This window comes from Salvelinus namaycush, chromosome 16, assembly GCF_016432855.1.
Source record: "Salvelinus namaycush isolate Seneca chromosome 16, SaNama_1.0, whole genome shotgun sequence".
Classification (NCBI taxonomy): domain Eukaryota; kingdom Metazoa; phylum Chordata; class Actinopteri; order Salmoniformes; family Salmonidae; genus Salvelinus; species Salvelinus namaycush.
Genome location: NC_052322.1, coordinates 25,615,178 through 25,641,708, shown reverse-complemented (window position 1 = coordinate 25,641,708; position 26,531 = coordinate 25,615,178). Strand labels below are relative to the sequence as shown.

General features: G+C 45.2%; 1 protein-coding gene across 1 annotated transcript in view; it reads left to right on the top strand.

The window, feature by feature from the left end:
• Window positions 1–507: 507 nt before the first annotated feature.
• The window catches only part of ano11 (anoctamin 11), a gene marked incomplete at its 5' end in the record, with an annotated part of 54,725 nt that continues 28,701 nt past the window's right edge, over window positions 508–26,531 (top strand). The window contains 11 exon segments of the mRNA XM_039011496.1: window positions 508–570; window positions 659–795; window positions 1,183–1,240; window positions 4,326–4,436; window positions 4,613–4,769; window positions 5,074–5,162; window positions 21,405–21,503; window positions 21,684–21,786; window positions 24,538–24,649; window positions 24,754–24,807; window positions 24,925–24,990. Coding sequence (XP_038867424.1) covers window positions 508–570; window positions 659–795; window positions 1,183–1,240; window positions 4,326–4,436; window positions 4,613–4,769; window positions 5,074–5,162; window positions 21,405–21,503; window positions 21,684–21,786; window positions 24,538–24,649; window positions 24,754–24,807; window positions 24,925–24,990 — 1,049 coding nt within the window.

Here is a 26,531-nt window from a genome sequence, read left to right as displayed (position 1 = left end):
ACCTGAATCAGACTTTGTTCTAGTGTGGGAGGTGAAACGGAGAAAGCGTCGCTCCCAAAAGAGGGGGGGATTGGAGAACAGCAGTTGGGGAGGTCGGGAGAGGGCCAGAGGAGGAGAGAAGCAGGTCTGAATGGAGAAAAGACTCAGCTGGCTCGATGGCGGGACAAATTCACCCAAAACCTGCAGATTGCCGGCCTGCTGCTGGAAAAGGTAACATATGATGTACACTAGATCACCTAGCTCAACAAGTAGTTAGATCTAGTGTTCCTACTTTCCCAATAACATTATATTTGCATGTTACCGTAGAGAGGACAATTGTTCCTTAATGCTGACAGTTCTATGGTCAGTCTAATAATGCTTATGTGGCATACTGTACTAAATAAATCATTATTTTGTGACTGTTCTGCTGTAATGATTTTTTGGCATTAGGAGAAGACAGCGAGCGAGGAAAAAAATCCATCCATTATCTGAAACTCCATCCATTATCTGAAAATCCATCCATTATCACAAACCCCCTGGGATGTGTTGGTTTATTACGCAGAGGAGCTCATTCTAAGAGCGCCCCTACAGGTCAGTGCTAGTGCCAAATACAGTAGTATAGAATACGGTAATCCCAATACCATGGTGTGTTATGAAGAACATTGTTTTTGTGTCTCAGGCTCAACCAAACCCAGACTTCTATACATCTGACTGGATCCTTCGGAAGCTATGCATTCCCAACATCATGGCTGAGTCCGTGCCCAGCAGGCCACTGGACTACTACACTCGTGCCTTTCGCAAGTCAAAGATGGAGAAGTGAGTACCTAGATGGAGAAGTGGGGCTCCCGAGTGGTGCAGCGGTCTAAGGCACTGCATCTCAGTGCTAGAGGCACTGGTTCGAATCCAGGCTGTATCACAACCGGGCGTGATTGGGAATCCCATAGGGCGGCTCACAATTTGCCTGGGTTTGGCCGGTGTAGGCCGTCATTAAGAATAAGAATTTGTTCTTCGCTGACTTTCCTAGTCAAATAAAGGTTAAATAAAATTAAAATAAATCATCCCGGACCTTCCTAATATAGGTTTGATTGAGGATCCTCAAACTTTAGTTGAGCCACATTGCGTGCTGATCCTTATAGAGCTGTCTGTTACTGTATGTGTGCGAATGACTACAGGTTTAACCTGGCTCTGTTTGTCCCTTCTCAGGTTCCTTGGCTTTGAGGACCATGACACCTACTTCACTAACAGACAGAGACACCGTATAGTGAGTGCATCCATTGACTTTTTTATATCTTTACCCATGTGTTGTGTAACGATGGACGTACCCCAGATATACACCCAGAGCGTACAAAACATTAAGAACACCTTCCTAATATTGAGTTGCAACCCCCCTTTTTCCCTCAGAACAGCCTCAATTCAATGGGGCATGAACTCCAAAAGGTGTTTAAAGCGGTCGACTGGGATGCAGGCCAGTGGTGTAAAAGGTACCCAATTGTCATACTTGAGTAAATGTCAAGATACCTTCATAGAAAATGACTCAAGTAAAAGTCACCCAGAAAAATACTACTTGAGTAAAAGTCTAAAATGATTTAGTTTTAAATATAGTATAAATCATTTCAAATTGCTTATAGCAAGCAAATCGGACAGCACATTTTTTTTATTTTTTACATTTACTGATAGCCAGGGGCACACTACAACACACGTACATTATTTACAAACGAAGCATTTGTGTTTAGTGAGTCCTCCAGATCAGAGGCAGTAGGAATGACCGGGGATGTTCTCTTGATATGTGAGTGAATTAGACCATTTTCCTGTATGGTTAAGCATTCAAAATGTAACAGGTACTTTTGGGTGTCAGGGAAAATGTATGGAGTAAAAAGTACATTATTTTCTTTAGGAATGTAGTGAAGCAAAAGTAGTCCAAATATATAAATTGTAAAGTACAGATACTTTAAAAAAAACTACTTAAGTTGTACTTTAAAGTATTTTTACTTAAGTACTTTACACCTCTGATGCTGGCCCATGTTGACTCCAATGCTTCCCAGAGCTGTGTCAAGTTGGCTGGATGTCCTTTGGGTGGTGGACCATTCTTGACACGCATGGGGAAACTGTTGAGTGTGAAAAACACAGCAGCGTTGCAGTTCTTGACACAAACCGGTGCGCCTGTCACCTACTACCATACCCTGTTCAAAGGCACTTAAACTATTTGTCTTGCCCATTCACCCTCTGAATAGCACGCATACACAATCCATGTCTCAATTGTTTTAAAAATATGTATTTAATCTGTCTCCTCCCCTTCATCTACATTCTACACTGATTGAAGTGGATTTAACAAGTGATCTCAATTAGGATCATAGTTTTCACTTTGTCAGTCTATGAAATGGAAAGCAGATGTTCTTAATGTTTTATGTACTCAGTTTAGGTGGACATATATAGGCCTACCTACAGTGGCTGAAAGTATTCAGACACCTTGACTTTTTCCACATCTTGTTACAGCCTTATTCTAAAATGGATACAAAATGTTTTCCCCCTCATCAATACCTCATCTACACACAATACCCCATAATGACAAAGCGAAAACAGGTTTTTAGAAAATTTAGCAAAGGTGTTAAAAAAAACAAAAAACTATCACATTTACATAAGTATTCAGACCGTTTACTCAGTACTTTTTTGAAGCACCTTTTGGCAGCGATTACAGCCTCAAGTCTTGGGTGTGACGCTACAAGCTTGGCAGACCTGTATTTGGGGAGTTTCTCCCATTCTTTGCAGATCCTCTCAAGCTGTGTTCGGTTGGAGGGGGAGCGTCGCTGCACAGCTATTTTCAGGTCTCTCCAGAGATGTTCGATCGGGTTCAAATCCGGGCTCTGGCTGGGCCACTCAAGGACTTTCAGAGACCTGTCCCGAGGCCACTCCTGCATTGTCTTGCCTGTGTGCTTAGGGTTGTTGTCCTGTTGGAAGGTGAACCTTCACCCCAGTCTGAGGTCCTGAGCGCTCTTGTAACGATGTGCCCTGAGAGTCGGGAAGCAAGTTCAGGGAGTGAGTGTTTTAATAAATTAACACAACATAATACAAAATAAGATGCACGAACAACGCACAGACATGACACAGCAACAGAAACAATAACACCTGGGAAAGGAACCAAAGGGAGTGACATATATAGGGAAGGTAATCAGGGAAGTGATGGAGTCCAGGTGAGTCTGATGAAGCTCAGCTGCGCGTAACGATGGTGACCGGTGTGCGCCATAACGAGCAGCCTGGTGACCTAGAGGCCGGAGAGGGAACACACGTGACGGCTTTGGAGCAGGTTTTCATCAATGATCTCTATATTTTGCTCTGTTCATCTTTCTCTCAATCCTGACTAGTCTCCCAGTCCCTGCCGGTGAAAAACATCCCCACAGCATGATGCTGCCACTACCATGCTTTACCATAGGGATGGTGCCAGGTTTCCTCCAGATGTGATGGTTGGCATTCAGGCCAAAGAGTTCAATCTGGGTTTCATCAGAACAGAGAATCTTGTTTCTCCTGGTCTGAGAGTCCTTTATGTGCCTTTTGGCAAACTCCAAGTGGGCTGTCATGAGCCTTTTACTGAGAAGTGGCTTCCGTCTGGCCACTCTATCATAAAGGCCTGTTTGGTGGAGTGCTGCAGAGATGGTTGTCCTTCTAGAAGGTTCTCCCATCTCCACAGAGGAACTTTGGAACTCTGTCAGAGTGACCAATCGGGTTCTTGGTCACCTCCCTAACCAAGGCCCTTCTCCTCCGATTGCTCAGTTTGGCCATGCTTTAGGGAGTCTTGGTGGTTCCAAACTTCTTCCATTTAAGCCACTGCATTGTTTTTGGTACCCTTCCCAGATCTGTGCCTTGACACAAACCTCTCTCGGAGCTTTACGGACAATTCCTTCGACTTCATGGCTTGGTTTTTGACATGCACTGTCAACTGGGGGACCTTATATAGACAGGTGTGTGCCTCTCCAAATCATGTCCAATCAATTTAATTTACCACAGGTGGACTCCAATCACATTGTAGAAACATCTCAAGGATGATCAATGGAAACAGGATGCACCTGAGCTCAATTTCGAGTCTCATAGCAAAGGGTCTGAATACTTAGTAAGGTATTCCTGTTTTTTTATTTTTAATACATTTGCAAAATTGTAACTGCTTTTGCTTTGTCATTATGGGGTATTGTGTTTCGATTGATTGACACTTTTTTCTTAAATCCATTTTAGAATAAGACTTTAACGTAACAAAATGTGAAAAAAAGTCAAGGGGTTCGAATGCACTGTATATGTGGTCAATAGGCTTTACGTCAATCTATGTCATTCTTATATGGCCAACTGGCTTTCCGTGGCAGGTGTATAAGCTTCTGGCAAGTACGGTGTATGGCAAGAGGAAGAGCGCGGAGGTGGGCGTGGCTCTACTGCTCAACGAGGGGGCATACACTGCAGCGTTTCCCTTGCATGAGGTCAGACACATTCTTAATGTACCGCTACGCACAATGACATCTGCCTATTACAGCAGTCTGTGTTAAGTGTGTGTGTGTGTATGTGCGCGCTTGCATCCATGTGCACGTGTGCGTGTTTGTGTGTGCGGCAAGTGTGTTTGTGTGTGTGCATGCGTACTTGTGTGTGTGTTTCTCAGTGCCCCTTTGAGCTGCCAGAGTATGAGGTGTGTCCAGATGAGCTCAACCAGAGGCAGGTCTTGTTCCAGTATTGGTCTAAGTGGTACAAGTACCACCCACTGGACCACATCAGAGAATACTTTGGAGAGAAGATACCCTTTTACTTTGTCTGGCTGGGTAAGCAGAATTCCTCATATAGTACATCTGATACAATACCATAATTTAATTCTGTACTGCTTATATGGTTACACTTGTTGGTGAGGGGGATTCATGAAACTGAACACATCCAAAAAATCTGAGATTTACACATCATACTCAAGAAGACTTGGATCAAATGAATGCTACAATATCTATTCTCTCTTATACCATGTCCATTTTTGTTAAGATATGTGGTCAATTTACCACAACAGTACAGTTTTGTGAGAATTCCCCACTGTGTTGTGTGAGATAGAGAGGTTTTTGTCTCTGGTCCTCTCTGTAGGCTTCTACACAGCCTGGCTGCTCCCAGCGGTGATGGTGGGGACCTTTGTCTTTGTGTCAGGAGTCATGTCCAAGGGCACCAACACTCCTGCATGAGTCCTGAAACTCCATCACTTGCAATGCTTTTCTAACACATTCATTTCTTTGCCTGTAATCAAGGTTCATGGTTTGAAAACTGTACAGTATAGAGTTCTTATTATAATTATCTTTACTACAAATCGAGACCAAAAGAATGCTCAAAGGGGTGTTATTACAATATAATTACAGTATAATTTCAGCAACAGAGTGGCCTAGTGTAAGTCGCAGTCTGGAGCTCTGCAAATATACAGGCTCAATTTAGTTACGCAGGCCGCCTGTACCAGTCTTAAGACATAATGCATTGCTTCGCTGTGTGCGTGTGTGTGTCTTATAGCAACATCACCCAGAATGCATCACAAACTATACCAATTACATAATTGACAATTAACTTCAATAAAGGCATAAAAAAAGGTAAACAAAAACATTTAGGAAATATATTACACATTATACATATCCACACATCAATAATAGTGGTAAACCATGTTTTAAACTTCAATACAACACCGGAATATGAACATATGCTTTAGCTTCCCCGCAACACTCAAACTATGCGCTCTAATGCACCCACTGTTTGACCATCAAACCTCGACCAGGAAGTAAGGTGTGTGTGTCCGCGTGCGCTTGTGTGTCCGTCTACGCGTGTGTCGGGGAAAATAATAATATACTATATGCCATTTAGCAGACACTTTTATCCAAAGCAACTTAAAGTAATGCGTGCATACATTTTATGTATGGGCGATCCCAGGAATCAAACCCACTACCCTGGCGTTTTAAACAACATGCTCTTCTAACTGAGCTACCATGTCTTGTCAATGTTCCCTGTGTCTCCAATGTGTTTCCATGGCAACTGATGACCATTGTTTTCTCAGTAATCTCCGTTACCCAGTAGTTAAATGTGTGCATAACTTTGTCACTTGTATTCTCGTCGTTTATTTACACTCAGAATCTGTCCACGAGAGAATACTTTCTCGGGACCAGTGTTTGATGGCTTGGTGGGGACTCAGTCGATTTACCAGGCCATAACTTCTTATGGCTGCAATCCCGTTAACGGGATGATATGACAACAGCCAGTGAAAGTGCAGGGCGCCAAATTCAAACAACAGAAATCTCATAATTAAAATTCTTCAAACATACATGTATTTTATACCATTTTAAAGGTAATCTTGTTGTTAATCCCACCAAAGTGTCCGATTTTCAAATAGGCTTTTCAGCGAAGCACCACAAACGATTATGTTAGGTCACCACCAACTCAACGAAAAATTCAGCCATTTTTCCAGCCAAAGAGTCGCAAAAAGCACAAATAGAGATAAAATTAATCACTAACCTTTGATGATCTTCATCAGATGACACTCATAGGACTTTATGTTACACAATACATATATGTCTTGTTCGATTAAGTTCATATTTATATCCAAAAACCTCAGTTTACATTGGTGCCATGTTCAGAAATGCCTACAAAATATCCGGAGAAATTGCAGAGAGCCACATCAAATAACAGAAATACTCATCATAAACTTTGATGAAAGATACATGTTTTACATAGAATTAAAGATACACTTGTTCTTAATGCAACCGCTGTGTCAGATTTCAAAAAGCTTTACGGCAAAACACAATATTAAATAATCTGAAAACAGCGTTCAGCCACAAAAGGAAGCCATACAGTTACCCGCCAAATTGTGCAGTCAACAAAACTCATAAAAAGCATTATAAATCTTCACTTACCTTTGCTGATCTTCGTCGGAATGCACTCCCAGGACTCCCACTTCCACAAGAAATGTTCGTTTTGTTCGGTAATGTCCATCATTTATGTCCAAATAGCTATTTTTGTTAGCGTGTTTGGTAAACAAATCCAAAGTCAGGAAGCGCGTTCACTAAAAGCAGACGAAATGTCCAAAAGTTCCATAACAGTCAGTAGAAACATGTCAAACGATGTATTGAATCAATCTTTAGAATGTTTTTAACATAAATCTTGAATAACGTTCCAACCGGAGAATTACATTGACTTCAGATGAGCGCTGGAACAGAGCTCCCTCTCATGTGAACGCGCATGGTCAAAGCATGGTCAGGTCATGGCATACCTGACTAATTCCCCTCTCATTCGGCCCCACTTCACAGTAGAGGCATCAGACAAGGTTCTACAGACTGTTGACATCTAGTGGAAGCCGTAGGAAGTGAAAACTCATCCATATCTCGCTGTGATTTCAATAGGATCTTGGTTGAAAATCGACCAGCCTCAGAATTCCCAATTCCTGTTTGGATTTTTTCTCAGGTTTTTGCCTGCCATATGAGTTCTGTTATACTCAGACATAATTCAAACAGTTTTAGAAACTTCAGAGTGTTTTCTATCCACTACTAATAATACTATGCATATATTAGCACTTCCGGGTTGGAGCGAGTGGTCGCATTTTCGCTTCGCTTCACAGGTAGTATTACATTTAATTTAATTTCATTACAGTACAACGGTTTGATTTGTTTGATCTTAGCACTTCTTTTCTTAGCTAGCTACATAGCCGTCTTTGTATCAAAGATAATTGTGTAGTTCAGATTATTATCGAATTTTCTAACGTTGTCAACACTGCTAGCTAGCTAGCCAGCTAGCCAACTTCTACCGAATCATTACAACGGAACGATTTGATTAGTGTAGTGTTAGCCAGCTACATAGTTGTCTTTGCATCTAAGATAATTGTGTAGTTGTGTAGTTTAGAGTAATCATCTAGCCAGTTATCGAGGTTACCTAGCCAGTTCCACTTTTAAACAAAGTCAGCTAGCCAGCTATTTTCGCCGTCAACACTGCTAGCTAGCCAGTGCTACACTGCTAGCTAGCCAGCTAGCCAACTTCTACCGAAACAGTACAACGGAACGATTTGATTAGTGTAGTGTTAGCTAGCTACATAGTTGTCTTCGCTGTCTTTGTATCTAAGATAATTGTGTAGTTTAGAGCAATTATCTAGCCAGTTATCGAGGTTACCTAGCCAGCTCCACTTTTAAACAAAGTCAGCTAACCAGCTATTTTCGCCGTCCTAACGTTGTCAACACTGCTAGCTAGCCAGCCAGCCAACTTCTACCGAAACAGTACAACGGAACGATTTGATTAGTGTAGTGTTAGCTAGCTACATAGTTGTCTTTGCTGTCCTTGTATCTAAGATAATTGTGTAGTTTAGAGTAATTATCTAGCCAGTTATCGAGGTTACCTAGCCAGTTATCGAGGCTACCTAGCCAGCAACACTTTCAAACATAGTCAACAACGCAGCCACTGCTAGCTAGCCTACTTCACCAGTCAGCAGTACTGCATCATTTTAATCATTTTAGTCAATAAGATTTTTGCTACGTAAGCTTAACTTTCTGAACATTCGAGACGTGTAGTCCACTTGTCATTCCAATCTCCTTTGCATTAGCGTAGCCTCTTCTGTAGCCTGTCAACTATGTGTCTGTCTATCCCTGTTCTCTCCTCTCTGCACAGACCATACAAACGCTTCACACCGCGTGGCCGCTGCCACCCTAACCTGGTGGTCCCAGCGCGCACGACCCACGTGGAGTTCCAGGTCTCCGGCAGCCTCTGGAACTGCCGATCTGCGGCCAACAAGGCAGAGTTCATCTCAGCCTATGCTTCCCTCCAGTCCCTCGACTTCTTGGCACTGACGGAAACATGGATTACCACAGATAACACTGCTACTCCTACTGCTCTCTCCTCGTCTGCCCACGTGTTCTCGCACACCCCGAGACCTTCTGGTCAGCGGGGTGGTGGCACTGGGATCCTCATCTCTCCCAAGTGGACATTCTCTCTTTCTCCCCTGACCCATCTGTCTATCGCCTCCTTTGAATTCCATGCTGTCACAGTTACCAGCCCTTTCAAGCTTAACATCCTTATCATTTATCGCCCTCCAGGTTCCCTTGGAGAGTTCATCAATGAGCTTGACGCCTTGATAAGTTCCTTCCCTGAGGATGGCTCACCTCTCACAGTTCTGGGTGACTTTAACCTCCCCACGTCTACCTTTGACTCATTCCTCTCTGCCTCCCTCTTTCCACTCCTCTCCTCTTTTGACCTCCCCCTCTCACCTTCCCCCCCTACTCACAAGGCAGGCAATACGCTTGACCTCATCTTTACTAGATGCTGTTCTTCCACTAATCTCATTGCAACTCCCCTCCAAGTCTCCGACCACTACCTTGTATCCTTTTCCCTCTCGCTCTCATCCAACACTTCCCACTCTGCCCCTACTCGGATGGTATCGCGCCGTCCAAACCTTCGCTCTCTCTCCCCCGCTTCTCTCTCCTCTTCCATCCTATCATCTCTTCCCTCTGCTCAAACCTTCTCCAACCTATCTCCTGATTCTGCCTCCTCAACCCTCCTCTCCTCCCTTTCTGCATCCTTTGACTCTCTATGTCCCCTATCCTCCAGGCCGGCTCGGTCCTCCCCTCCTGCCCCGTGGCTCGACGACTCATTGCGAGCTCACAGAACAGGGCTCCGGGCAGCCGAGCGGAAATGGAGGAGAACTCGCCTCCCTGCGGACCTGGCATCCTTTCACTCCCTCCTCTCTACATTTTCCTCTTCTGTCTCTGCTGCTAAAGCCACTTTCTACCACTCTAAATTCCAAGCATCTGCCTCTAACCCTAGGAAGCTCTTTGCCACCTTCTCCTCCCTCCTGAATCCTCCTCCCCCTCCCCCCCCCTCCTCCCTCTCTGCGGATGACTTCGTCAACCATTTTGAAAAGAAGGTTGACGACATCCGATCCTCGTTTGCTAAGTCAAACGACACCGCTAGTTCTGCTCACACTGCCCTACCCTGTGCTTTGACCTCTTTCTCCCCTCTCTCCCCAGATGAAATCTCGCGTCTTGTGACGGCCGGCCGCCCAACAACCTGCCCGCTTGACCCTATCCCCTCCTCTCTTCTCCAGACCATTTCCGGAGACCTTCTCCCTTACCTCACCTCGCTCATCAACTCATCCCTGACCACTGGCTACGTCCCTTCCGTCTTCAAGAGAGCGAGAGTTGCACCCCTTCTGAAAAAACCTACACTCGATCCCTCCGATGTCAACAACTACAGACCAGTATCCCTTCTTTCTTTTCTCTCCAAAACTCTTGAACGTGCCGTCCTTGGCCAGCTCTCCTGCTATCTCTCTCAGAATGACCTTCTTGATCCAAATCAGTCAGGTTTCAAGACTAGTCATTCAACTGAGACTGCTCTTCTCTGTGTCACGGAGGCGCTCCGCACTGCTAAAGCTAACTCTCTCTCCTCTGCTCTCATCCTTCTAGACCTATCGGCTGCCTTTGATACTGTGAACCATCAGATCCTCCTCTCCACCCTCTCCGAGTTGGGCATCTCCGGCGCGGCCCACGCTTGGATTGCGTCCTACCTGACAGGTCGCTCCTACCAGGTGGCGTGGCGAGAATCTGTCTCCTCACCACGTGCTCTCACCACTGGTGTCCCCCAGGGCTCTGTTCTAGGCCCTCTCCTATTCTCGCTATACACCAAGTCACTTGGCTCTGTCATAACCTCACATGGTCTCTCCTATCATTGCTATGCAGACGACACACAATTAATCTTCTCCTTTCCCCCTTCTGATAACCAGGTGGCGAATCGCATCTCTGCATGTCTGGCAGACATATCAGTGTGGATGACGGATCACCACCTCAAGCTGAACCTCGGCAAGACGGAGCTGCTCTTCCTCCCGGGGAAGGACTGCCCGTTCCATGATCTCGCCATCACGGTTGACAACTCCATTGTGTCCTCCTCCCAGAGCGCTAAGAACCTTGGCGTGATCCTGGACAACACCCTGTCGTTCTCAACCAACATCAAGGCGGTGACCCGTTCCTGTAGGTTCATGCTCTACAACATTCGCAGAGTACGACCCTGCCTCACACAGGAAGCGGCGCAGGTCCTAATCCAGGCACTTGTCATCTCCCGTCTGGATTACTGCAACTCGCTGTTGGCTGGGCTCCCTGCCTGTGCCATTAAACCCCTACAACTCATCCAGAACGCCGCAGCCCGTCTGGTGTTCAACCTTCCCAAGTTCTCTCACGTCACCCCGCTCCTCCGCTCTCTCCACTGGCTTCCAGTTGAAGCTCGCATCCGCTACAAGACCATGGTGCTTGCTTACGGAGCTGTGAGGGGAACGGCACCTCCGTACCTTCAGGCTCTGATCAGGCCCTACACCCAAACAAGGGCACTGCGTTCATCCACCTCTGGCCTGCTCGCCTCCCTACCTCTGAGGAAGTACAGTTCCCGCTCAGCCCAGTCAAAACTGTTCGCTGCTCTGGCACCCCAATGGTGGAACAAACTCCCTCACGACGCCAGGACAGCGGAGTCAATCACCACCTTCCGGAGACACCTGAAACCCCACCTCTTTAAGGAATACCTAGGATAGGATAAAGTAATCCTTCTAACCCCCCCCCCCCCCCTTAAAAGATTTAGATGCACTATTGTAAAGTGGCTGTTCCACTGGATATCATAAGGTGAATGCACCAATTTGTAAGTCGCTCTGGATAAGAGCGTCTGCTAAATGACTTAAATGTAAATGTAAATGTAAAATTAGCATCTATGACGGAGGAGCAGGCCGTTTACTCTGGGCACCTCTGTGCACCTTTCATCCAAGCTACTCAATACTGCCCCTGCAGCCATAAGAAGATAAAGATAGGGATTCTAAAGATCCAATAACATAGCGAAGGAAGAAAAGCATTGAGTCTCTTACAGGCCCAAAGACATTAGTGTAACTCTTCATGTTCATTGTGGATTAGTAATATCAATCACTGTACTGTATAAAAGCCAGAGAGCCTCTGGTGATGTACTCTGTAGCAAGCAATCAAGGGATAATAATAATTCAAATGTGTCTGAAATCGCACTAATTTCACTACTTTTGAGTGGTGAATTGTGTATGTGATTCTGTACCTGACTGTCCACAGCAAGGAGATCTGTAGCAGTGGGAACAGCTACCTGATGTGTCCTCTGTAAGACCTGCAAGCCCTGGAACTTGTCTGATATCTGCCCCATGGCTAAGGTACTGTACTGTTTATATTTAGACCTAGGTCTCCTTTACAAATGTGCCCTGTATATGCCCAAACTATAACTATATATAAAACATCAAATCACCCAGAAAAACAGTTACATTCCTCCACAAATGAGTCCCCAATCAATACTCTAAATTGCCCAAACGAAACCAGAACATCAAGATGAAATGTATTTAGAATTTTGTTCCAGGAATAAGGTGCATTAAAACTAAAAGCAGATCTACCTAGCTCGGTGGTGACCCAAGGAACCTCGAGTTATCCAATCCTGTGAACTGGTTACGCAACTCTGGTGTCTATACTTCAACAGCAAAGTTAGATAAGACAGAATTTATGAAGTAGGGCCTAGTAAACAAAAAGGGAGTAATGTAGAGATCTATGGGTCTTTAGTGAAGTCCAGCTACCTTTTGATACAGGATGCAGTGATGAGGATCAAAACTGTCACCTGTCAACAAAACCAAGGGCACTGTGGTAGATGGCATCCAAAGGTTTAAGCAGCTGCCCTTTTAATAAATAATATCACCATAATCAAGAACAGATAAAAAGGTTGACTGAATAATCTGCTTCCTACTACTTAGAGAAAGGCACAATCTGTTTCTGTAGAAAAATAACTACTTAGCTTCTTAACCAGCTCATCTGTTTTATAAATGTCAAATCCATATCAATCCAAATGCCTATAGTATTTATATTTACAGAAACACATTCGATTGGAGAACCATCTAATGACTAGTAGTAATGTAGTTCATCTTTAACATTCTTACGAGAGTTTGAAAACAACATATATTTTGTTTTGCCTGTATTAAGCACACGTTTTAAATCAAAAAGGGATTCCTGCATAGCTATAAAATCTGACTGTGTAAGGACCGATGCCAGAGACAAGAAGCAGGTACGGGGAGTCAACATTTAATGAAGAACAAACAAGACAGGCACAGTGTCAGTACACGGGCAAAACAACGACATTCGACAATCAATGCAGCAGCGGGGAACAGAGATGGGGAACTGACATATAGGGGAGGTAATAAACAGGTGATTGAGTCCAATAATACGCTGATGCGCGTGACGTGGAAAGGCAGGTGTGCGAAATGATGGTGGCAGGAGTGCGTAATGCTGAGGAGCCTGCAGAGGGGAACAGCGAGAGCAGGCATGACAGACTGTAGTTTTGACACATCCCGATCAACAGTCGGGGCAAAAGCATACATAATAGTATCATCCGCATATAGATTAAGTTTACAATTTTTAACAAATTGACGGATGGTGTTTAAATAGTGAAGATAGTGTACCACTTTTTGGGACCTACTATCATTGTGAATAAGCTTAGAAGTTCTTACAAAGATGGATGCCGCTGAAATAAAATGGTGATTAAATACCTCAATTGATTGCATTCTTTTCGTAATTATGCCAACTAATTTGTTGTGGCAGAGAGGAGGAAGTAGAACCCATCAGGAATTTGACAGTTTTCCTAAATTTAGCAGGGTTCCCATTACAATCCGAAAGACCGGTTACATAATCAGATTTTAGACTTTTAGATTTTTCTTACACAATGACTCCTCAGTTGCTTAAAGCATGCCAGTCCAGGCCTAAGCTTGTGTTCCTGACCTTGACCCAAGCATCGTCTCTTTTATGAATGACTTCTGATAATTCCGAAGTGTACCAGTCATTCGATCTACCTTTAACCCTCCATTTTTTGAAGGGAGCATGATTATCCAAAAATAGTATTGAAGACATCTGCAAAAAGGCTCAAAGATAAATCAGGTTCAGGGATAGGAAATACAATCAAGGTCAATAAAATAAAGATAATGTAAAAAAGCCTGTTCACTGAAGTTTTTAAAGTTCCTCTTTGATGTGGCAAGGCTTAGTTTTTTTGTATTCTCACATCTCTGACACAAACAACTGGGCAATAATCACTAATGTCTTGGGTGAAGACACCAGTAGAAACATAATTCTCTGGTGTATTCGTTAGGATAAGATCAATCAGAGTTGACTTTGAAGGATCTTTAGGGTTGGGCAGTGTAGGCTTAGTCACCAGCTGGGTTAGGTTTAGATAATTACACATCGTTTAGATTGGGATTTTCAGGCTTCAGACAGACAATCATAATTTAGGTCACCCAGGGTAATAACTTCTGATTTAATAAACTAGTTAACTCCTCGAGTGCATAAAGGTTAGCGGAGGGAGGATGTTAGACCCCTATAACAGTTTGATTTTTCCCCAGACAAAGGCTTAAATATAGCAGCAAAACTATTTGGGGAAGGGAAATGGTTTTCAGTATAGAGACAGCGAAATGTTTGTCAGCTCTGAACACATTATAACACTCAATATAAAATATCAGAGTTCAGAATGTCCCCAAAGATCCAAGTTTCAGTCAATACCAGAATGTCCGGATTCATCTGCATAGCCCAGATTTGGATGTAATCCAGTTTAGGAAGTAAGCTCCTAATGTTCAGATGCATCAACCCAACTCAAACAAGCTATATTTAATAGGAAGTAACAAGGTATGAGTGACTGTCTGATGTGCTTATCTAAATCTTTTCAGAATACATACATTCACCTCTATGCTAAATGTGTTGCTTTTATCACATTAATGAACAATCGTTATGGATATTTTAGCTTAGCCGTTCCACTACTAATAAATCCATAGATGGCAGGCCGTTGTGTGTAGGGTGCCGTCTCTGTGGTCACTAAAGATCCCATGGCACTTATCGTAAGAGTAGGGGTGTTAACCCCGGTGTCCTGGCTAAATTCCCAATCTGACCTAATCACCTAATCATCCCCAGCTTCCAATCGGCTCATTCATCTGCCCTCCTCTCCTCTAACTATTCCACAGGTTGTTGCTTTAAATTAGAATGTGTTCTCAATCAACTTACCTGGTAAAATAAAACATGTAAATACATGTGGTGTGTCTGTGTTGGCAGGTGGGCTACCTGTTTGACCACCCCTAGACAGTCTTCTTCAGTGTGTTCATGTCGTTCTGGGCAGTCACCTTCCTGGAGTACTGAAAACGCAAGATGGCCACCCTGGTTCACCACTGGGACTGCATGGACTTCCAAGAGGAGGGGGTCTGGATTAGAGCCAATTCATTAAAGGACTTTCATTCATTTCAATTTCTATACTTTTGTAATTCTGTGATGTGTTACCATACATAGTGTAAAAACAGAGCTCAGCGGTTAGCGGTCATCAGCTAACCTTAGCCTGGTCAACTCCTGCTAGTCTGCACAGCACGTTTCAACCCAGAGCTTACCGGACTGCTCTTTCTCCATCTCCGGTTTCCTACCGCAAGCTCTAAACCTTTTCACCTGGATCATCGCAGCTACCTAGCTGCTATCCGTGTGGCTACCCACCTGGCTAACGTCTCTGTCCCGAAGCAAGCACCAGTGAGCCTGGAACTAGCCTCGTGCTAGGCCCAGCCCCCGGCTAGCTTAAGAGGTCCATCAGCCACTCCTTGGGCTACAATACATATTTTGCCAATTGGCCCGGACCCCTTTTACTGCCGACATGGAGCCCTGCCGATTCCACCACGACTGGTCTGCCGACGTAATCCGCCCGAGGGGTGTCAACAGGCTCCTCCGTCGCGACGTTCCCTGAAGGCCCATCCGCTAGCCGCGGCCCGCTAGCTGTCTAGAGCATATCGGACTGCTAGCTGAAGAGGACCATCAGCCAATTTCTTGGGCTACAATACCTATTTTGCCAATTGGCCTGGACCCTTTTACTGCCTGGTTCCCCTCTCTCCACTGGGATTCTCTGCCTCTAACCCTATTACAGGGGCTGAGTCACTGGCTTACTGGTGCTCTTCCATGCCGTCCCTAGGAGGGGTGCGTCACTTGAGTGGGTTGAGTCACTGACGTGATCTTCCTGTCTGGGTTGGCGCCCCCCCTTGGGTTGTGCCGTGGCGGAGATCTTTGTGGGCTATACTCGGCCTTGTCTCAGGATGGTAAGTTGGTGGTTGAAGATATCCCTCTAGTGGTGTGGGGATGTGCTTTGGCAAAGTGGGCGGGGTTATATCCTGCCTGTTTGGCTCTGTCCGGGTGTATCATCGGATGGGGCCACAGTGTCTCCCGACCCCTACTGTCTCATCCTCCAGTATTTATGCTGCAGTAGTTTATGTGTCGGGGGGCTAGGGTCAGTCTGTTGTATCTGGAGTACTTCTCCTGTCTTATCCGGTGTCCTGTGTGAATTTAGGTATGCTCTCTCTAATTCTTTCTTTCTCTCTCTCGGAGGACCTGAGCCCTAGGACCATGCCTCAGGACTACCCGGCATGATGACTCCTTGCTGTCCCCAGTCCACCTGGCCGTGATGCTGTTCCAGTTTCAACTGTTCTGCCTGCGGCTATGGAACCCTGACCTGTTCACCGGACGTGCTACCTGTCCCAGACCTGCTGTTTTCAACTCTCTAGAGACAGCAGGAGCGGTAGAGATACTCTCAATGATCGGCTATGAAAAGCCAACTGACATTTACTCCTGATGTGCTGACATTTACTCCTGAGGTACTTTGATTATTATTATTTGACCATGCCGGTCATTTATGAACATTTGAACATCTTGGCCATGTTCTGTTATAATCTCCACCCGGCACAGCCAGAAGAGGACTGGCCACCCCTCATAGCCTGGTTCCTCTCTATTTTTCTTCCTAGGTTTTGGCCTTTCTAGGGAGTTTTTCCTAGCCACCGTGCTTCTACACCTGTATTGCTTGCTGTTTGGGCTTTTAGGCTGGGTTTCTGTACAGCACTTTGAGATATCAGCTGATGTAAGAAGGGCTATATAAATAAATTTGATTTGATACACGGAGCCCTGCCAATCCAACACGACTGGTCTGCCGACGTAACCGTCCGAGGGAGCTACAGCAGACTTTCTTCCGTCGCGACGTCCCCCCTAAGGCCCTTCTGCTATCCCCGGCCCGCTAGCTGTCTGAATCGCCGTGTCTCATGCTCGCCTAGCCTCCAACTGGTCCCTATGATCAGTCGGCTACGCATGCCTCTCCCCAATGTCAATATGTCTTGTCCATTGCTGTTTTGGTTAGTGATTATTGTCTTATTTCACTGTAGAGACTCCAGCCCTGCCTAATATGCCTTAGCTAGCCCTTTTGTTTCACCTCCCACACATGCGGTGACCTCACCTGTTCTAAATTATGTCTCTAGAGACACAACCTCTCTCATCGTCACGCAATGCCTAGGTTTACCTCCACTGTATTCACATCCTACCATACCCTTGTCTGTACATTATGCCTTAAATCTATTCTTCCACGCCCAGAAACCTGTTCCCTTTACTCTCTGTTCTGAACGCATTAGACGACCAGTCCTTATAGCTTTTAGCCGTACCCTTATCCTACTCCTCCTCTGTTCCTCTGGTGATGTAGAGGTTAATCCAGGCCCTGCAGTGCCTAGCTCCACTCCCATTCCCCAGGCGCTCTCATTTGTTGATTTCTGTAACCATAAAAGCCTTGGTTTCATGCATGTTAACATTAGAAGCCTCCTCCCTAAGTTTGTTTTACTCACTGCTTTAGCACACTCTGCCAACCCGGATGTCCTAGCCGTGTCTGAATCCTGGCTTAGAAAGGCCACCAAAAATGCTGAAATTTCCATCCCTAACTATAACACTTTCCGACAAGATAGAACTGCCAAAGGGGGTGGAATTGCAATCTACTGCAATGACAGCCTGCAGAGTTCTGTCATACTATTCAGGTCTGTGCCCAAACAATTCGAGCTTCTACTTCTAAAAATCCACCTTTGCAAAAACAAGTCTCTCACTGTTGCCGCTTGTTATAGACCACCTTCTGTCCCCAGCTGTGCCCTGGACACCATATGTGAATTGATTGCCCCCCATCTATCTTCAAAGCTCGTACTGTTAGGTGACCTAAACTGGGACATGCTTAACACCCCGGCTGTCCTACAGTCTAAGCTAGATGCCCTCAATCTCACACATTATCAATGAACCTACCAGGTACAACCCCAAATCTGTAAACACGGGCACCCTCATAGATATCATCCTGACCAACCTGCCCTCTAAATACACCTCTGCTGTCTTCAACCAGGATCTCAGCGATCACTGCCTCATTGCCTGTGTCCGTAATGGGTCTGCGGTCAAGCGACCACCCCTCATCACTGTCAAACGCTCCCTAAAACACTTCAGCGAGCAGGATGCCTGGTTATTCTTTAAAAGTGCTTTCCTCACCATCTTAAATAAGCATGCCCCATTAAAAACAGATAACAGGAACAGATATAGCCCTTGGTTCACTCCAGACCTGACTGCCCTTGACCAGCACAAATACATCCTGTGGCGTACTGCATTAGCATCGAATAGCCCCTGTGATATTCAGCTTTTCAGGGAAGTTAGGAACCAATATACACAGGCAGTTAGGAACGCAAAGGCTAGCTTTTTCAAACAGAAATTTGCATCCTGTAGCACAAACTCCAAACAGTTCTGGGACACTGAAGTCCATGGAGAATAAGAGCACCTCCTCCCAGCTGCCCACTGCACTGAGGCTAGGAAACACTGTCACCACGGATAAATCCACGATAATTGAGAATTTCAATAAGCATTTTTCTACGGCTGGCCATGCTTTCCACCTGGCTACCCCTACCCCAGTCAACAGCCCTGCCCCCCCACAGCAACTTGCCCAAACCTCCCCCATTTCTCCTTCACCCAAATCCAGATAGCTGATGTTCTGAAAGAGTTGCAAAATCTGGACCCATACAAATCAGCTGGGCTAGACAACCTGGACCCTCTCTTTCTGAAATGATCTGCCGTAATTGTTGCAACCCCATTACTAGCCTGTTCAACCTCTCTTTCGTATCGTCTAAGATCCCCAAAGATTGGAACGCTGCCGCGTCTTCAAAGGGGGAGACACTCTAGACCCAAACTGTTACAGACCTATATCTATTCTACCCTGCCTTTCTAAGGTCTTCAAAAGCCAAGTTAACAAACAGATCACCGACCATTTCGAATCCCACCGTACCTTCTCCGCTATGCAATCTGGTTTCCGAGCTGGTCATGGGTGCACCTCAGCCACGCTCAAGGTCCTAAACGATATCATAACAGCCATTGATAAAATAATACTGTGCAGCCGTATTCATTGACCTGGCCAAGGCTTTCTCATCAGACTTGGTTTCTCAAACTACTGCCTCGCCTGGTTCACCAACTACTTCTCAGATAGAGTTCAGTGTGTCAAATCGGAGGGCCTGTTGTCCGGACCTCTGGCAGTCTAAGGGGGTGCCACAGGGTTCAATTCTCTGGCCGACTCTTTTCTCTGTATACATCAATGATGTCGCTCTTGCTGCTGGTGATTCTCTGATCCACCTCTACGCAGACGACACCATTCTGTATACTTCTGGCCCTTCTTTGGACACGGTGTTAACTAACCTACAGACGAGCTTCAATACCATACAACTCTCCTTCCGTGGCCTCCAACTGCTCTTAAATGCAAGTAAAACTAAATGCATGCTCTTCAACCGATCGCTGCCCGCCCATCCAGCATCACTACTCTGGACGGTTCTGACTTAGAACATGTGGACAATTACAAATACCTAGGTGTCTGGTTAGACTGTAAACTCTCCTTCCAGACTCACATTAAGCATCTCCAATCCAAAGTTAAATCTAGAATTGGCTTCCTATTTTGCAACAAAGCATCCTTCACTCATGCTGCCAAACATACCCTCGTAAAACTGACCATCCAACCGATCCTCGACTTCGGCGATGTCATTTACAAAATAGCCTCCAATACCCTACTCAATAAATTGGATGCAGTCTATCACAGTGCCATCCGTTTTGTCACCAAAGCCCCATATACTACCCACCACTGCGACCTGTACGCTCTCGTTGGCTGGCCCTCGCTTCATACTCGTCGCCAAACCCACTGGCTCCAGGTCATCTACAAGACCCTGCTAGGTAAAGTCCCCCCTTATCTCAGCTCGCTGGTCACCATAGCAGCACCCACCTGTAGCACGCGCTCCAGCAGGTATATCTCTCTGGTCATCCCCAAAACCAACTCCTCCTTTGGCCGCCTCTCCTTCCAGTTCTCTGCTGCCAATGACTGGAACGAACTACAAACATCTCTGAAACTGGAAACACTTATCTCCCTCACTAGCTTTAAGCACCAGCTGTCAGAGCAGCTCACAGATTACTGCACCTGTACATAGCCCATCTATAATTTAGCCCAAACAACTACCTCTTCCCCTACTGTATTTATTTATTTATTTAGCTCCTTTGCACCCCATTATTTATATTTCTACTTTGCACATTCTTCCACTGCAAATCTACCATTCCATTGTTTTACTTGCTATATTGTATTTACTTCGTCACCATGGTGTCACGTTCCTGACCTATTTCTGTTAGTTTGTTGTATGTGTTAGTTGGTCAGGACGTGAGTTTGGGTGGGCATTCTATGTTTTCTGTTTCTATGTTGGTTTAAGGGTTGCCTGGTATGGCTCTTAATTAGAGGCAGGTGTTTGGCGTTCCTCTAATTGAGAGTCATATTTAGGTAGGTTGTTTCACAGTGTTCGTTGTGGGTGGTTGTCTCCTGTGTCAGTGTTTGTCGCACCATACGGGACTGTTCGGTTTGTTTTTGTACATCGTCATTTTGTGTAGTCTATTTTCCCTGTTCGTGCGTTCTTCGTGTTTTATGTAAGTTCGTCGTCCAGGTCTGTCTACTCCGTTTGTTGTTTTGTTAGTTATAGTGAAGTTCGTGTTTTTTCGTCTTGTCTTTAAATAAATTATGTGTTCACAACCCGCTGCGCCTTGGTTCCATCACTACTCCTCCTTTTCGGTTGAAAAGGAGGAGAACAACCGTTACACATGGCCTTTTTTTGCCTTTACCTCCCTTATCTCACCTCATTTGCTCACATTGTATATAGACTTATTTTTCTACTGCATTATTGACTGTATGTTTGTTTTACTCCATGTGTAACTCTGTGTTGTTGTATGTGTCGAACTGCTTTGCTTTATCTTGGCCAGGTCGCAATTGTAAATGAGAACTTGTTCTCAACTTGCCTACCTGGTTAAATCAAGGTGAAATAAATAAATAAACAAAACAAAAATATCATGTGACCTGACCAGTTAACATTCAAAACCCTCCTTATAGACTAATGCAGAAAGCCCGAAGTTGTTTCTAGCCAGGCCACACAGTCAGGGAAAACGTTGCACCCTAGTGATACAGAAAGGATGCCATTTTAGTGTACTGTATTTGAATGTGGATAAGGTGTAGTTGGACTAATGTTAATCTTATTCACCTCACTCCTCTTTCCTCTGTCTACCCTTGTCTGTCCCCAGTTGCGTGTGGTGATGATCTTCCTGGTGACAGTGATCATGTACCGTGGGATAGTGAGTGTGATGATGTACCGCACAGGCGGCGTTGTGCTGCACACTCAGGTACAGTACAATACACTCTGCTCTGATGAATAAAACTGCTGACACTGGATCAGAAAACCCTTCAAAACACCTGACAACGGGTGACATCCTCCATTTAGCTAATGCCAGCAGATACGTTAGCTCAGATTGATACATTAGCTCAAATTTCCTGTGTGTGCGCGTGTGTGTGTGTTCCCTCAGGCAGGGAACATTGCCAATATCTCCAGCAGTTTGGTGAATCTGGCCCTGATTCTGCTGATGGCGCAGGTTTATACTGCGTTGGGACTGCAGCTCACTAAATGGGGTAAGAACACAGACCTCAGCCACATCCCTGTCTGCCTCAGCCAATACACTACCAATCAATACATCTACCTACAGGGAAATCTACTTCCTTGGGCTTTGATTACTTGATTACTTTCTACTTTTAAACTCGGACAAAACAGAGATGCTTGTTCTAGGTCCCAAGAAACAAAGAGATCTTCTGTTAAATCTGACAATTCATCTTGATGGTTGTAAAGTCGTCTCAAATAAAACTGTGAAGGACCTCGGCGTTACTCTTGACCCTGATCTCTCTTTTGACGAACATATCAAGACTGTTTCAAGGACAGCTTTTTTCCATCTACGTAACATTGCAAAAATCAGAAATTTTCTGTCCAAAAATGATGCAGAAAAATTAATCCATGCATTTGTTACTTCTAGGTTAGACTACTGCAATGCTCTACTTTCCGGCTACCCGGATAAAGCACTAAATAAACTTCAGTTAGTGCTAAATACGGCTGCTAGAATCCTGACTAGAACCAAGAAATTTGATCATATTACTCCAGTGCTAGCTTCCCTACACTGGCTTCCTGTTAAGGCAAGGGCTGATTTCAAGGTTTTACTGTTAACCTATAAAGCGTTACATGGGCTTGCTCCTACCTATCTTTCCGAGTTGGTCCTGCCGTACATACCTATACGTACGCTACGGTCACAAGACGCAGGCCTCCTAATTGTCCCTAGAATTTCTAAGCAAACAGCGGGAGGCAGGGCTTTCTCCTATAGATCTCCATTTTTATGGAACAGTCTGCCTACCCATGTGAGAGACGCAGACTCGGTCTCAACCTTTAAGTCTTTACTGAAGACTTATCTCTTCAGTAGGTCATATGATTGAGTGTAGTCTGGCCCAGGAGTGTGAAGGTGAACGGAAAGGCTCTGGAGCAACGAACCGCCCTTGCTGTCTCTGCCTGGCCGGTTCCCCTCTCTCCACTGGGATTCTCTGCCTCTAACCCTATTACAGGGGCTGAGTCACTGGCTTACTGGTGCTCTTTCATGCCGTCCCTAGGTGGGGTGCGTCACTTGAGTGGGTTGAGTTACTGACGTGATCTTCCTGTCTGGGTTGGCGCCCCCCCTTGGTTTGTGCTGTGGTGGAGATCTTTGTGGGCTATACTCGGCCTTGTCTCAGGATTGTAAGTTGGTGGTTGAAGATATCCCTCTAGTGGTGCGGGGGCTGTGCTTTGGCAAAGTGGGTGGGGTTATATCCTTCCTGTTTGGCCCTGTCCGGGGGTATCTTCGGATGGGGCCACAGTGTCTCCTGACCGCTCCTGTCTCAGCCTCCAGTATTTATGCTGCAGTAGTTTATGTGTCGGGGGGCTAGGGTCAGTTGGTTATACCTGGAGTACTTCTCCTGTCTTATCCAGTGTCCTGTGTGAATTTAAGTATGCTCTCTCGTTCTCTCTTTCTTTCTCTCTCTCTGAGAACCTGAGCCCTAGGACCATACGTCAGGACTACCGGGCATGATGACTCCTTGCTGTCCCCAGTCCACCTGGCCTTGCTGCTATTCCAGTTTCAACTGTTCTGCCTGCGGTTACGGAACCCCTACCTGTCCCAGACCTGCTGTTTTCAACTCTTAATGATCGGCTATGAAAAGCCAACTGACATTTATTCCTGATTATTATTTGACCATGCTTGTCATTTATGAACATTTTGAAAATCTTGGCTCTCTCTAATTTTCTCCTTCTCTCTTTCTTTCTCTCGGAGGACCTGAGCCCTAGGACCATACGTCAGGACTACCGGGCATGATGACTCCTTGCTGTCCCCAGTCCACCTGGCCTTGCTGCTATTCCAGTTTCAACTGTTCTGCCTGCGGTTACGGAACCCCTACCTGTCCCAGACCTGCTGTTTTCAACTCTTAATGATCGGCTATGAAAAGCCAACTGACATTTATTCCTGATTATTATTTGACCATGCTTGTCATTTATGAACATTTTGAAAATCTTGGCTCTCTCTAATTTTCTCCTTCTCTCTTTCTTTCTCTCGGAGGACCTGAGCCCTAGGACCATACGTCAGGACTACCGGGCATGATGACTCCTTGCTGTCCCCAGTCCGCCTGGCCTTGCTGCTATTCCAGTTTCAACTGTTCTGCCTGCGGTTAGGGAACCGCCACCTGTCCCAAACCTGTTGTTTTTCAACTCTTAATGATCGGCTATGAAAAGCCAACTGAAAATTATTCATGATTATTATTTGACCATGCTTGTCACTTATGAACATTTTTGAACATCTTGGCATAGTTCTGTTATAATCTCCACCCGGCACAGCCAGAAGAGGACTGGCCACCCCTCATAGCCTGGTTCCTCTCTAGGTTTCTTCCTAGGTTTTGGCCTTTCTAGGGAGTTTTTCCTAGCCACCGTGCTTCTACACCTGCATTGCTTGCTGTTTGGGGTTTTAGGCTGGGTTTCTGTACAGCACTTCGAGATATTAGCTGATGTACGAAGGGCTATATAAAATAAACTTGATTTGATTGATTGATTGATTGATTGATTAAGCGTCTGCGTCTATCACAGTGGCCTCAAAGAGAAAACGTTGTCTATCAAATAAGTGTGAAGACTATTTAAACACTTAGCAGTATATTGAAAGTGAAGGTGTATTGTCCAAGATTCAAATTACAGTACAGCAGATACATTTTGTGCATTTCATGTATAATCTTACCCTCAAAGGTTTTTACCTTTCTCTCATGGATTAAGATTTGTTGAAAGATTTTTTACGGATTGATTTGATTGGTTTTTGGATGTTTGGACAGAGATGCACAGAACATAGACCCAGTATGAAGACGCGTTTACCTTCAAGGTGTTTGTGTTCCAGTTTGTCAACTTCTACTCCTCTCCCTTCTATGTGGCATTTTTCCAAGGGAAGGTGAGAATGGAAGGTACTGTTTATTATTGGATGATGCTACTGGTATCTGGCTGGTTTGACACTCCTGAAATAGACCAACCAGTTGTATCTATTCCATTGGCAGGTTTGTGGGTTATCCTGGACACTATGGTACCTTGCTTGGTATGAGAAATGAAGATGTATGTTTTCAGAAATGACAACCCATATTTGCATACACAGAACACATATAGACCTTTTCACGTTACCAGAATATTTATGTTGGGTGGATTTATTTTTGTCTCTCTACTTTGTGTGTGTGTGGTCCAGGGGGTTGTCTCATTGAACTGGCTGAGCAGCTCTTCATCATCATGGTGGGGAAACAGTAATGTTCAGGAGTTTGTCATCCCGTAGGTTTCCTCCCTGACTCTCCTACTATTAACTTAAGGGGAAATTCTAGTTTCCACTTAGGTCGAATTTTCACTTATCCTAACATTGACATCATTGGATTACTAAGTGAAATTAGACTTAAGTGTAGGATTCGCCCCTCAATGATTCTGTCATCCTTTATCTCACTCCTTTGGCATGAGTGTAAATAGCCTGGTAGCACGATCTGCTTTGCTTTAGCCAACCCTTCTGTTGTCCATATAGCATGACAATGGAGAGTGGGCTTAAGGACATATACATTTGGCTTGTAGTGTTTGCCTCTGATTTTGTTTCCTTGTGTGAGAGTCTGCACGGTCTCTGTATAGTGATAGGAACTCTCTGTGGGTGGTACACTGTGGTATACTGTAGTATACTGCAGTATTGTACTGTACTGCAGTATTGGCCCAGCCTGCGAAGGAGCTTTAGTGGTGGTGCTGTAGGTGCTGAACAATGCTGTCAGCTATAGTGGTGGTGCTGTCGGTGCTGAGCAATGTTCTCAGCTATAGTGGTGGTGCTGTCGGTGCTGAGCAATGCTGTCAGCTATAGTGGTGGTGCTGAACAATGCTCTCAGCTATAGTGGTGGTGCTGTCGGTGCTGAGCAATGCTGTCAGCTATAGTGGTGGTGCTGTCGGTGCTGAGCAATGCTGTCAGCTATAGTGGTGGTGCTGAACAATGCTCTCAGCTATAGTGGTGGTGCTGAACAATGCTGTCAGCTATAGTGGTGGTGCTGTCAGTGCTGAGCAATGCTGTCAGCTATAGTGGTGGTGCTGAACAATGCTCTCAGCTATAGTGGTGGTGCTGAACAATGCTGTCAGCTATAGTGGTGGTGCTGAACAATGCTCTCAGCTATAGTGGTGGTGCTGAGCAATGCTGTCAGCTATAGTGGTGGTGCTGAACAATGCTCTCAGCTATAGTGGTGGTGCTGTCGGTGCTGATCAATGCTGTCAGCTATAGTGGTGGTGCTGAACAATGCTCTCAGCTATAGTGGTGGTGCTGTAGGTGCTGAACAATGCTGTCAGCTATAGTGGTGGTGCTGTCGGTGCTGAGCAATGTTCTCAGCTATAGTGGTGGTGCTGTCGGTGCTGAGCAATGCTGTCAGCTATAGTGGTGGTGCTGTCGGTGCTGAGCAATGCTGTCAGCTATAGTGGTGGTGCTGAACAATGCTCTCAGCTATAGTGGTGGTGCTGTCGGTGCTGAGCAATGCTGTCAGCTATAGTGGTGGTGCTGTCGGTGCTGAGCAATGCTGTCAGCTATAGTGGTGGTGCTGAACAATGCTCTCAGCTATAGTGGTGGTGCTGAACAATGCTGTCAGCTATAGTGGTGGTGCTGTCAGTGCTGAGCAATGCTGTCAGCTATAGTGGTGGTGCTGAACAATGCTCTCAGCTATAGTGGTGGTGCTGAACAATGCTGTCAGCTATAGTGGTGGTGCTGAACAATGCTCTCAGCTATAGTGGTGGTGCTGAGCAATGCTGTCAGCTATAGTGGTGGTGCTGAACAATG